The sequence below is a fragment of the Mandrillus leucophaeus genome, unplaced genomic scaffold (genome assembly GCF_000951045.1).
Source record: "Mandrillus leucophaeus isolate KB7577 unplaced genomic scaffold, Mleu.le_1.0 Scaffold434, whole genome shotgun sequence".
Lineage (NCBI taxonomy): Eukaryota > Metazoa > Chordata > Mammalia > Primates > Cercopithecidae > Mandrillus > Mandrillus leucophaeus.
Genome location: NW_012104632.1, coordinates 418,683 through 432,976, shown reverse-complemented (window position 1 = coordinate 432,976; position 14,294 = coordinate 418,683). Strand labels below are relative to the sequence as shown.

The 14,294-nt window shown below is 36.0% G+C and overlaps 1 protein-coding gene across 4 annotated transcripts in view; it reads left to right on the top strand.

Moving 5' to 3' along the window:
- Positions 1-14,294, top strand: part of PCCA (propionyl CoA carboxylase, alpha polypeptide) — a 461,774-nt gene that overhangs the window by 210,168 nt on the left and 237,312 nt on the right. For all 4 annotated transcript variants that reach the window (XM_011993783.1, XM_011993782.1, XM_011993781.1 and 1 more), the window contains 4 exons: positions 4,399-4,542; positions 5,882-5,956; positions 10,189-10,257; positions 12,854-12,929. In XM_011993783.1, the coding sequence (XP_011849173.1) occupies positions 4,399-4,542; positions 5,882-5,956; positions 10,189-10,257; positions 12,854-12,929 (364 nt within the window). The remainder of the gene's footprint in view (positions 1-4,398; positions 4,543-5,881; positions 5,957-10,188; positions 10,258-12,853; positions 12,930-14,294) is intronic.

Here is a 14,294-nt window from a genome sequence, read left to right as displayed (position 1 = left end):
TTAGATTCAGTCTTTGCATTCTGGGCAGGAAAACTGCAGAACTGACACTGTCCGTCTGTGAGCACCATGTTGGTAGCATGAAGTGTCTCTTTATCCCATTATTGGTGGTGTTGGCTTGGTTAAGGAGGTGTCTCTGGCATTTCTACGCTGTAGACTTTCTATTTTTCCATTTGTCCTTGATAAAGTATCTTATAGGGAGATACTTTGAGACTCTGTAAATAGCCCAGCATACTTTCACTCACTAACTTTAGCATACTTCCTAGTTTGTATTTAATGAGGAATAGGCTAAAGATGACAATGGCAGTGTCAGTGTTTGTTGTTATAATTTTTAGAATCATGACGTAGGTAACAGCACAGTGCCAAGGAGATTTAGTTTTCCTAAGCTTATTCTGCTACCGAAATGAGATACATTAAGCACTCAGAGATGAAGCACAACCTAATTTACCTCACAGTTGCATTTGACAAGCTTAGTTATATTTTGGGAAATAAATTTGAAGCAACAGATGAGCAAGAGGGAGTAGTAAGAGGTTTGGACACAATGCTAATAGTGACAGCTTGATGGTGATTAAGAAGACAAAACTGAATTAAAATAGCAAGTAGATCTATAAAAAGCCAGCCGATTGTTAACATCTAGCGTAGGTGTATGGAACTAGACATATTTATTCTAGTCCATGAGGATGATAATGGCATGGGATATTATGAGGCATGATTATGTCCTATAATATGGCATTTGATAATTTTTTGTGCATGTTTGAACAAAAGATTCATGGTGAGCTAGGGATGTAACCAATACAAATGAATTTATCAACAACTGTTAGACTCTGCAGTGTGGCACACCCTTGAGAAATTTGTCTTTGAGGACTCAGGTATTATGACTTGGTAGGGCTTACTCTTTTTTTGTAAATGGGATTTTTTTTTTTTTTTTTTTTGTGGCAGGGGGGTTCGGGCTTACTGTTGCTCACTAAATCCCAAGATTTATATATTCACATGCTAATATGTTAACAATGCAAAACAGTGCTCTCTGGTGGATCCCTGATTTGTGTGCTTTTTAGAATGAGCGCATTGCTGTCGGGTAGGAAAAACATATGAAACCAGGTTCTAAAATATTTGTGTGTTGAGGATGGAGTAACAATAAGGGAATTCCATCTTGTATTTTGAATGTTTTTAAGGCATTGTTTCCAAAAGTGTGTTCCATGGACTTGGCAACTCATAAAGGTACTTTGCAAAAGGAGGAGGAAGTGCTGCACAAGGCCCTTCTCTAGGAGAGTCACAGGACATATGGGCATGCTAATGACAAGAGCCTTTCCTAAACAATCTGTTGAACTGAGATTAACCCGGTGTTTCCCAAATAGAAGTGACACAGAAACCTTTTCCCCCACATAATGGCCCTCACAACAGATGCTTATTAGCATCAGACTTCTGTAGTTACATTTTTCTTCTAAGTGGGACAAGATGAACTTGTTGGTTTACCACACACCAATTTTTGACTTTTTTGTTTTTTATTTTTATAACCTTTTGGTCAAGTTAACCATCTTTTCCCTCCCTTCCTTCCGTCTGTCCTTCCGTCTGTCCTTCTGTCCTTCCTTCCATCCGTTCTTCTGTCCTTCCCTCCCTCCTTCCCTTCCTTCCTTCCTTCCTTCCTTCCGTCCGTCCGTCCTTTTGTTCCTTCATATAACCCTGTTCTATCACTTAAGTATTGAGCTTAACTTATAGAGAGAAACTGTTGCTAAGCATTTGGGAATAGAGGGATATTTGTGATTATTTAAGCAATGTTGTACTTATAAGATTTCTGGTAATAACACAGTCTAAAGGAAAGGTTTCATATCCTGTGGAGTAGCTTTGGAATCCTATGTATTTAGAAGGATTTCTTTCGAAAATGTTTAAAATTTTAAGTTTTACTTTAAAGAAGTTGATTTCTTTTACCTGGAAAATTCAAGCAAGTTAGACTATTTTGTGGACTTATGCAGTACTTGTCAAAAGGTAAATGTTTTTTAAAATTTCTGTTAGTAAGGATTTTACCTTTAGCAGCTTGTTATTTTAGTTATCTGCTTAGTTGCTTCTAATCTGAATTACTTGTAGCTCCCTAATTTAGATTGTAAAATGTTATGGATCTGTTATATGACTAAGTTTAGAACACAGTGGGTCTACTTTTGGATCCCATTCAAAGTGGATCTGATGTACCTATTTTCCTACACAGTTATAGATCCATCTTCAAATTTGGATCTTGAAACCTTGATAGTAATATGCTTTTAAAAAGATATGTATACATAATTGTATAGCCATTGCATATACTTTTATGCATACATTTCTTTCATATATATTTCTGTCAGGAAGATCAGGAAGATAACGTCATCTCTGCAGTGAGATAAGTTCCAGCTCCATCTCGACCACTTACTATAGGTGTGAATCTGTATTTGTTGTTCATTCATTCAATATATATTTATTTGCCTTGTATATGGTATATGCTTATATGGGCACTGGTCATAGAAAGAGGAAACTGAATGGTTCACTTAACTCTTAAAGTTGTCTTTTCGTCTGTCAGGGATGTGTGAATAGTATTGATGTAAAGCACTTGGCACATAGTAGGTTCACCTCTTTTTTTTCTTTTTTTTTTTTTTTTGAGGTGGAGTATCGCTCTGTCACCCAGACTGAAGTGCAGTGGTGCAATCTCGGCTCACTGCAACCTCCTCCCGTGTTCCAGCAATTCTCGTGCCTCTGCCTCCTGAGTAGCTGGGACTACAGGCGTGTGCCACCACACCTGGCTAAATTTTTTTATTTTTAGTAGAGAGGGGGTTTCATCATGTTGACCAGGCTGGTCTCAAACTCCTGACCTCAAGTGATTTTCCCGTCTTGGCCTCCCAAAGTGCTGGGATGACAGGCGTGAAGCACCACACTCATCCAGGTTCACCTCTTGAGTAGAGTGCTGAGATGCTTTCTCACATGAAATTGGTTTCTAGTAATAATAGAGGGTTTCTTTTTTTTTGCTAGTTACTTTCTTATTATATTTATCTTATAGAGTCTTCGTTCTTACAAAATCATAATTTGTTTTCAAAAATGTATATTTTAAACTACCTAATAAGATCTTTATTTAGTGTCACATTTATTTTACGAAGGGTAGATGCTTATTTTAGTGATGATTTGTCATTAAAATTATGTCAAAATGTCTTAAAATGTTGTTGAAACTGTAAACAAACTCATAACACACACAAAGCTAATTATGGATGCCATCTGTTTATTTTTACAAAGCTTTTTTTTTAAGACTATGGCATTGTCTGCTTATAATAAGCTTCAAGATTATTATAATGACTAAGTCCTATCCTTCAATTAGTGTAGTTGAAGATGGGAAGATAATTCGTTTGTTCACTGACCTTTTCCTGTGTCAGAGTGTATGAAATATGACATGTCATGATAAAGAAACTATTGTGAAGTGCATTTAGAAGATACTTAGTTTTTATGAGAAAAAAATGGCGTCAAAGCAGCAGATGTGGCCAAAGTTTTGTTTAAATTCTTAGAACTTATTCAAGGTTTTAGATGAAAGGTAGATAATTCACTCTTTCCCAGTGACTTAAGTGGAATTAAATTCTTAATTATTAACTTAAATTCTTAAATTCTTAACTCAAGGTTAAGAATTTCTAAGTGATCCACCAAGTTTATGTTGACATGTATCCCTGTTTGTGTATCTATAAGTCAGCACGTGTTTTTGTACATACATATCTCCTGTGTTAGTGCAGAAGGCCAGGTACTTGCATGACAGCATCAGCCCAAGTAGTTATCAGCAATTTGCTGAGAGGGCAGAGCAATCACACTGGCTCAGTTTTGCAGTTGTGCCTGCTAAGCATTACCCAAGTCAGTGTGGAGGGAAAGCAACCTGAAGGATCCATCTGCTCCCTTCTGCTACGCTGCCTTGATGCAAGATTACACTAATCTGGCTGCTTGTCAGGATGGGTTAGTGAAAGCATGCAAGTGGGTGAGACTTGGGGTGGACTAGCGCTTTGGAAAATCATAAGCTGCCCCTCTAGATGCCATGTTAAGTGCAGCAGAATAGGTTGATTATCAACCACATCGAAGATTGCAGTGAAATAAATGTATAGTTTTTTGGTTAAGAATTAGTTTCAAAATTAAAATTCTTAAATATTGTTGGACCACAAATAAATCAAAATTGAGAAAAATAATACAGATAGTTTACAAATACTTTTAGGCATTAGTTTTTTTTTTTTATGATTTGTGTATTGTGTTCATTCTTTCATGTTATTCCCCTAGCTCAAGAGTTTTTAGTCAAGTATGTTTAAATGTTACATCTAATTAACTTCATTTTACCCAAAAACTTTTGTGATTTTTCTTGTTTCTATTTATTTATCTTTTTCTACACCTACTGACTGGCAGACCTTGGCTTTGCAGGTTGAGCATCCTGTCACAGAATGCATTACTGGCCTGGACCTAGTCCAAGAAATGATCCGTGTTGCTAAGGGCTACCCTCTCAGACACAAACAAGCTGATATTCCCATCAACGGCTGGGCAGTTGAATGTCGGGTTTATGCTGAGGTAAAAATGAATGGTGTTGGGAGGAAGGATGGTGGTTGTGTCCAGAGTCATGAGACCTGGTATAGCCAAACAATGAGGTAAAGTTAGGGTTTTATAACGTTGCCAACTATTGGATTGTGTAATCCATAATTAAACCAGAAAAAAATTAGATAATTTTGACCTAATTCCAGATAGTTTTTAATAATTGGGTTTAGTTAATTGTCATGTATTTGTAGATGGGAAAATAGCTACCAATCCTTTAAGAGGCAACAAAGCATTAGTTAAATATTCTTGAGCTTGAATGGACCATGGTTTTTGTTTTGTTTGCATTTTCTTTGTTTATTTTCAAACAACACTAACAAGAAGTAACGTTTATTTCCATGGGTTTTTTTTTTTGTTTAAAAAAACAAAAAAAATGTGTACCCACCTTGGGTACAGATTAGTTGTTGATTGGATACTTAAAATTTTTCCCAACATTGTTTTTTGTATAATTTTCTCCTTTATTATTATATGAAAATAACAATCAAAATTTAAATTGTAAAGCTTTAAGTAAAACTTGTACTCATAATTTATAATTTTAATTATGGGTTTTACTCATACACTCTCAGTTCAGTACTTTTAAATGCTTTTTTCAAATAACTAAAACAAGAATGCAAGGTAACATTTGTACTATTTTTACTTTTCGACAGCAAAAATGTCTGTCAAGATTAAAAATAAATCAATGTCTGTGTTTAAGAATACTGAAAGCTGGTTTGAAATATTTTTCAAGGAGTTCAAAAATATGTTTTGGCATGACTGTATTGCTCTTGTTTTTTCATATTTTAAGTAGTATTGCTTTCATTCTTATGACATTGAACCTATTTATTCTGATGATCTAAGATATTTACAAATGAAGTACATATCTAGTAGCATGTGCAAAGTTTTTTTTTTCAGGTCTTTATTTGAAGAACCCACATTCTCAAGTTTTACCGTATGTGAGCTGTTTGAGAAGTAAGAAAAACAAATATCTTTAGTGTACCACATTTGTTGTTCTAAACTTGAGTATGTTTTGATGTAGGGCCTAGGTTATTTTATTTTTTGCCCAAGGCATTCTAAGAAGTTTTATAAAATGTTGGAATTTTACCAATTTCAATAAAGTATGAACAAGGTCAGGCTAAATTCTGCTTACAGTTCTGTTTGATTTTTAAGTACATTCTAAGTTGTCTAGAGTAAAAGACAATAATATTCTGAAATCTGTGATTTGGTAAATACCATATGTCGAAAATAGACCTATAAATGGTTCTTCATTGTGTAAATATTTAACCTTACTTGTGCTGATTTATATTTCAAAGACTGTGCTTCCTTTCCTTTGAACTTTCAGGACCCCTACAAGTCTTTTGGTTTACCATCTATTGGGAGATTGTCTCAGTACCAAGAGCCATTACATCTACCTGGTGTAAGTCATTAAGCTGTAATACCAGCTGAGGGGTTACACTCGTGATTTATGTCATACTTTTATGTTAAAGCATGTCAACACCAAAGGGTGTAAATTGAAGGACAAGTGAAATTCATGGGAATCATGGTTTTTGTGTTGAAAACAAAATTTTTTCAGTGTTTTGAGGTATTCCAGAAAGTCAGGAGCCACTGGACAGGGGAAGCCTGGAGACATCTGATGATATAAATGATAGCTTACAGTGTTCCCAATTCTTTTGAAAATTATAATAAAAAAGACTGTGAATCCTAAGAATGAGAAATGATGTTTTGTGTTACAATTTAATCTTTTCAATGAACTAATCCAACCCTGCTATATAGTCACTTGTCAAGAAATTCAAGCACAAAATCAGTTCCTTAATTGAAATTTAAGGAAATTGAATTGATTAAGGCAAACAAAGTGTGTCTCAGTCTGTTAAACCTCATGGACTTTAAGGAGTACATATTATTTATATCAGTTGAAGAAAAGTGACCACTGTCCATTTTATTCCATAGCTCTTCTATATTTAATAGCTATTTTAAAAATAGTTTTTGTTGCAAAAAAAGAACAAGGACATACCCTTTTTCTTGATCAAGGTAATAAGCGCATATATATATGACATTATGTTAGCTAGTAGATGACAAGGCTGTACCATCTGTGAATATTCAAATTATTCGTTTTGATTACTGGCATGAAGATGGTGAAAGATTACAGGAAGAATTCTAAATCTGAAGATGTTATTGGATATATGATTTATTTCACTTTTTAAATTGTTTTTGCCCATGTGCTTTCTAAAGGGACTTGACCCTTTCTAGGCTTGGAGACTCCATGCTGTGTTCAAAGCCAGAAGGCAGAAAAAAAATTGTAAAGATTTAACAGGCATTATGTGACGTTAAATAGCAGATGAGAAAACAAGTATCATAGGGACATATCTAAATACTTCTTTAATCAAACAAAAGAAGTATTAAATAAGAATTCATAATGATTACTCTAGTCGTTAGAAGTTTTCACCATGTTGTAATAGCTAACAAGATGTCAAACATTTTGCCCTTGCAAGTTTTTGCAATTTGCAATTTTCAAACGTGAGACCTGTTGAAAGTGCAAGTGATAATGGACAAACTATACCCCCTACAGTCTTCGTCCCACCAAATCTTTCTTCAATTAATGCTGCAGCAGGAGTTTTATGTAATAACATTTGCAGTTGTGAGCCATCCATAGAAAGAAAAAACAATTAAAATGCCTTAAATGTTCTGCTTACTGCTGTTATTTGCTTGTGTGAATGTTGCATGTCAGCTAAATGGACCAAGGAATAGATAAAGTGATTGGGTGCAGGAGAGTGCACACTAAGCTTTGTCTATCATTATTGCTGGGAGCAATCAAATTGATGTCAGCAGGACAGTAGATGCGTTGACAGCTGTAATTATGTATCTCCATGGTGATCACTTTTGGCCTGTCATGGAGGCCCACGAGTCCCCTCCCTTGGAAGCATTTAATCAGATTGGGCTGTCACTTGTCAGGTAGACATGGCGGGCTGGGAGTTGTGCTTAGTGGGAGAGGTGAATTGAGAATGAAGGGTGGGAGACGTCTTATAGTTTCACAGGGTCCACTGTGGTACTGAGGACAGAAATTTTAATTATGCGAGAGGTTTCTGAGCAATGGTTTGAGAATCTCGTACAGAGGTGCTTGGGTGTTTTGTTGTGGTTGTTACTGTTTGTTTTTCTTCCTTGCCTTATTAAAACTAGAGCAGTCAGTTTACCTTAGAAAACAATTTTTGGCTCTTACCGTTTTTGGTCACGAGAATGCATACTTAAGAGCTAACTTATGGTTTGTACTTTTCACATGCTTCATTAAGGCTGACATTTATTAATATGGCAGAGGTGAAGATGTCCTTTTTTATTTTTGATCATCATCTTTTGTAAATTTGTTATTTTCAGACCACAATTTTGTTCTGCCCAGAAATTTGGTTCTGATTTCATTTGACTTTTTTCTTAAAGCTTTCGGTGCAAATTTGTATAGCCTTTCATGGAGGAATGGAGACTTGATCTGACTTCACATTGGTTGTTAAGAAATAAAAATATAGCTGATTATTACTTGGAAAAAACAGCATAAATAGCAAATTATAAATCAGAGTTTTCATACTGTGGTACAGTTTTTAATTGAAAATACTGATTTGCTTCTATAAAGATACATGTTGATTATATATATCTTGGTTTTATCCTGTGTATTTTAAAGTTAAGATGATATAACTTCTGTGATCATAATATTAGTAAATAACACAGTTACATTTAAGAGCTCTAGGTAACACCTTATAGGATGATATTATTCAAGGCAACAGAAGTTTTAAGTAAGGAACTATAGAAGAATGTAATAAATATTCTTTATTGGCTATGTTATATTATTTGTGAGTTGAACATCTAAGTTCCTCCTAGCTTTGTAGCAGTTTATGTAGCAAATGATAGGATGTAGTTAAAGTCAGAAGTTTTAGAACTTGTATCAGTCTTATTTGATAGGATGTAGTTAAAGTCAGAAGTTTTAGAACTTGTATCAGTCTTATTTTTAAACACAGCATTAGCAAGCATGCTATGGTTTTAAAGATGACATATTGGTCAAATTAGCTCTTTCACTTTTTGGTATTAAAATTAAGAAAATGAAAACTCACAGATATCTTTTCTGTTATGTAACCTGATTACTAGTTGCCATTTTGGGGCTATTTAATGTGGGGAAAAGGTAGATTGTTATTTTATTGCTTTTAAAGCTGCTCCATTAATTTTTTTCTAGTTTTTGTCAACACTGTGAATTTCATAGAACATCAGTTTATGTCCTGAAATATGTTTTCAGAAAATAGAAAGCCAAGTATATTTCGTAAGTGTGCTGAATGATTTTTGTTTAAAATTAAGATTTTTGTTATATGAATGTGAATACGAACACAGATATCTGTATTTTTGTTTGTGCTTGCAAATACAGAAATAAAAGCCCCTCAGGTATGTTATAGTGTTCCTTTTACAACCTTACGAAGAGAATAATAGTAGTGTGAATTTTAAGAAAAGGAAACTATAGCTTGTCTTCTGATGTCACCGTATAATAAAGCCATCATTATACCCTCATGTGGATATCCTAGACAGGAGGTTCTACATGTGGTCCCTTGATAATTGCCTAAATTAAAATATTAAAGGCCTAACAGCCGCTGTGTTGACCTTTTTCTGCCTTGCTGCAGACAGATGAGCTGCTGTTTATTAGGAAGGCTTCTTCCCACAGGTGGAAGGCTACGTGAGCTTCCGCTCTTCTCTTCCCACCCCTTTACAACGTTGGGCATCAAAGTCCTGCTGTTCCAGCAGCTTTGATTCAGTTCCTCCGTCCTCAAGACCCCTAGGATGTGCCTGACGGTCTGAAGTATTTTGATTAGCTTTTAAATACTTCAGATTCCAAAACTTCTTTCAAATAATTTAATAAATATTCTGTCCTCAGTAACTGCTCATTTTTAAAGTTTTGCATGGCTAACCTCCGTGCCTTGCTGCTGGTATCAAACTGGGAAATGAAAACAAGAATCAGCGATGTACTAACTCACTCGTTGGCTGGTTAACAGCAATCAGCCTCTTCAAAAGAATATTTTGAACTTGTGCTATCCCCCTACCCCACACCCCATGAAAATCACAAAATCAGAACTCTAATTGGGGCTTTACAAAGCAAAGCCATAGGAAAAGCTGTGTAAACATTAAAGCCTCAGGGGACCAACACTAACAGAAAAATAGTGTTTTACAGTGGAGAGGGTGAGGCAAAAAAGGAAAGTGTTACAGACATGAAAGGCCCAGGCCCACGTTCCTATGGAGCTGAGGAGCAGGCTTGACTAGGGGCCTCACTGGCGGGCTTAGAAGGGTCCGGTGGGGAGTGCAGTTAGCAAGGGCATCATCCATGCCATGCTTCAGCGGGAAGACGCCGTCAGAGAGCCACAGCATCCTGGCATAGTGATATAGGAAGTCTTCATTTTTTATTTTTTTTGCTATTTCTTAGTTTCTTCATTCAGTGGCAGACCAAAAAATGTGTTGCATTGCGTATTAACGGATCAAGATTTTAGGTTGTTTTCCTATTTTCCAGAACTTAAAATGTTATTTGAGATTGAAATTCTTTATCCATTTTCTCCATGGAAATGAAATTTGTGATTACAAAAGAATATCTACACACTATGAATTACTTTTATTTTTTTTCTTTTTTTCTCCCAGGTCCGAGTTGACAGTGGCATCCAACCAGGAAGTGATATTAGCATTTATTATGATCCTATGATTTCAAAAGTTAGTTTAATTTCTTAATGGATTATTTGATTTCTTCTGAAAAATCAGTGATATTTAAAAAGTTTGGAACTGGGCCTTTATCTGCATCATATGCTATGAACAACTAATTATGCACTGATGTAATGCGAAAGCAGAGCAGTGTTTTCTCTTGAGAGAAAGTTCAGCATTATGTTAGTTTGCAGTACTCCTCCTCCCCAACTATGTCATATCACCACCATCACACACATGTGCATGAACGGTAGTAATAATAAACATCTAACCAATGGTGCCACCCTAACTCATCGCAATGAGAAGGAATTAAGGTTTCTTTTTTGGCCATTGGCAGAAATTACCTGAGATGAAAGTATGAATGAATGGCAAGAGTTGGGCTGATAGGCAGTGTTCGTTAGAGTACTTTTTGATCTTTTCTCTTCAGTTTTTACAAATTACCAATTACGTAAGTAGATTTGATATAAGAGTATAAGATTCGTTTTGGCCACCTGTCTTTTTGAAGTTTGACTTTCCAGAATAAATGAATTGAATTTTTGGATCTTTAACCTTGAACTTTTGCATCTTTAAATGCTTAAAACCTTATAAAATTTAAAATGCTGTAATAATTAAGATTGTGGATTTTATTTTTATTTTATTATTATTTTTTTGAGATGGAGTCTCGCTCTGTCCCCCAGGCTGGAGTGTAGTGGCGCGATCTCACCTCACTGCAAGCTCCGCGCCCGACCCCAGCTTCAAGCGATTCTCCTGCCTCAGCCTCCCCAGTAGCTGGGACTACAGGCTTGTGCCACCAAGCCCAGCTAATTTTTTTACTTTTAGTAGAGACGGGGTTTCACCTTGTTAGCCAGGATGGTCTCCATCTCCTGACCTCGTGATCCGCCTGCCTTGGCCTCCCAAAGTGTTGGAATTACAGGCGTGAGCCCCTGCGCCCGGCCAGATTATGGATTTTATTTTGAAAATCTGTGTTCTCTGAAGTGATACATCTGTATTGAGGAATGATTTCTTTATTGAACCCTGTTTCTCAAGATGGCTTTTCCCCAAGTGTCCTTTTTAATGTTGTCGTTGCAGTAAACAAACCATTTTTTATCTTTCTTTTTTCAGTTAAGGTTTTAGTGCTTTTTTTTTAAATGATAGAGTCTCCCTTTTTCACCCAGGCTGGAGTACAGTGTCACAATCTTGGCTCAGTGCAGCCTCGACCTCCCGGGCTCAAGCGATCCACCTGCCTTAGCCACCCAAGTAGCTGGGACTACAGGCGTGTACTACCATGCCGGGCTATTTTTTTATATCTTTTGTAGAAATGGGGTTTCATCATGTTGCCCAGGCTGGTCTTGAATTCCTGAGCTCAAGCAATCCGCCCGCCTCGGCCTCCAAAAGTGCTGAGATTACAAGCATGAGCCACCGTGCCTGGCCTAAGTTATTAGTAGTATTAAAATAAAGTTTAGGTCTTTTGTTTATAGAGAACCACCATTTAATTTAAAAATAAAACTGTGTAAAAATATTGTAGGTTGATTTTTAAATATTCAATTTTTAGATGAATGTTTTTCTCTTCAGAAAAATGGCCTACAAATTAATTTTCAAATTTGCTTGATATTGAAGAGCTAGTAAAACCTACTAAAATAAAGACAATCTATAGATTGGCTAAAATAACTGTCAGAAAAATCTTTAATGAATAGTTAAGGTCTTATTTCATTGCTAAATTATAGAGATATGTATAAGTAGGCACTAAATCATGTAGAATGGTAAGACTTTTCTGTTTTTTTGATTTCTGAAAAAGTACCATTTGCTTCTGTGTATATTATGTGTAAAACTGCGAATGATTTCTAAGTCGTCTTCTTTCTTTATACTTTTATTTTTGAGACTTTACTTTTTTTGTTAGTTATGAAAGTGTTAAGGGCTGGACGCAGTGGTTCATACCTGTAATCCCAGCACTTTGGGAGGCTGAGGTGGGTGGATCACCTGAGGTCAGGAGTGTGAGACCAGCCAGGCCAACATGGCAAAACCCTGTCTCTACTAAAAATACAAAAAAATTGACTGGGCGTGGTTACACATGCCTGAAATCCCAGCTTCTCAAGAGGCTGAGGCGAGAGGATCGCTTGAACCTGGGAGGCGGAGGTTGCAGTAAGCCGAGATTGCGCTGCTGCCCTCCAGCCAGGGCAACAGAGTGAGACTCCATCTCAAAAACAAAAAATAAAAAATAAAGAAAGAAACTGTTAGCTGTTCAGGGTATCAAACTTGGAAAGCACAGAAAAATAGGGAAAAAATGTCTTATCTAATCCTCACCACTACCCTAGATGTTCAAATCCTATCTCAAATATTCACATTTAGCTGTATCTCCTTTTAAATTTTTTCTGTACTTTTGTTACATTTTTGTTTTTGTAAAATCACTCTTTACTATGATAATGAAATGTAGGAGAAAAGTCTGAAATAACTTGATTCTAATATTTATATACTTAAAAAATCATAATTGACTTATTGAAAACTGAACTATTATAAAATTTCAAGATATATTTAGATATCTGTTATGAAATATTTTAATTTTTACTAAAATGAATCATTTAACATTGTTCTAAATATATATATATTGAGTTTTTTGTTTGCTTGTTTTTAGCTAATCACATATGGCCCTGATAGAACTGAGGCACTGAAGAGAATGGCAGATGCACTGGATAACTATGTTATTCGAGGTAAAAACAAAGATTTGCACTCGTTGGTTATTATATATGGTGTCCAGTTCCAGAGAACAGCCTCGGTTTACCAATGAGAATATGGCACGGCACATTTGCTCACTGTGTGCTTAAAGAGAAATAAGAAAAGCTTCCATCCATCAAACCACCATACTAAGTATAGGGGTTTCATTTTCCTTGGCACTCCTATACTTTACATCTACTTCTTAAGTTATTAAACTTACAATGTATGATCTTTCCTAGGTGAGCATCTAATATTTTGTGGGTACAATTATGTATTGTGTGTGAAATGAGAGCCTTCAAAGTAAAGAACCACTGACCCGTGCAGTTTGAGAGCAATTTTGCTAGATTATTATGTATGGAGTGTCTGTTGCTGTTGTTGTTTTAAAGTAGAAAACTTGAAAATGTATGGTGATAGAAAGTGTAGTGACCTACATTTGACTAATTTGGGGAAAGAGGGAATAGCTCTTTGCTTCTGTGATTAGAACACATTACAGACTGTCTTCTAGGAAGTGCAGTTTTGTTACCTCCTGTTCATATATGATAGTTCTAATGCCTGACAAAATGCGAGACTACCAGCCTTTAGCATGTATAGTGATAAATGAATTAGAAGCAGCCATTACATTGAAATAATCAAAGTACAGTTACGCTTATACCCCTAAGGAATTAAATTACATTCTAAATTTTAGCAGCTTTCCATTAATAATGAAAAGCTTACTTTAGTGCAACATAAATCATCATCTTCAGAATAACAGGCTTTAACACCAGACTTAAAATGTAAGTTCACACTGAATTGTGAAAGAATGGTGTGGTCAGAGAGCATTCCATAGGGAAGACTGGCTTCTGTATAGTTTTGTCCTTTTCTAGTGGCTCTCTGGATGTAACAGTAGGCTGGTAGGCTAGATTTGGAGGCTGAAGTGGTACAATAGTAGTGGAGTAAGACTGCACAGTCCCCTTCAGTACCAAATGGAACTTTTATGAAGGTTTTGAAAGTCGTCTTTTTGCAGTAGACAACTTTTAGGTACCCGGGAAATGGACTGAAGCTTTGTGTGAAAAAGAAAAAGTGCTTTGTTTTCAGGGCACATCCTTCTCCGAGACAGGAAGCTCAGCTAAGCAAAGGAGCACGTCAGGCCTTTGCTTTACCTCCCTGACTGAGTACCTTTGTGCAGTGAACCATTTGTACAACTGTACAGTAGTACCCAGGGTAATCAGTGACTGTATTTTCACATCTACCTTTCCCTGCTTATTTTTATCTAATAATATTGAATTACATCATGTAATCCACACTTGCCCTTGCGTTTTCTCTTTGAGTTTTTCCCTGTTAGATCAGGAGGCTGTCTTCCTTCCCATCCCCCACCGCCAACC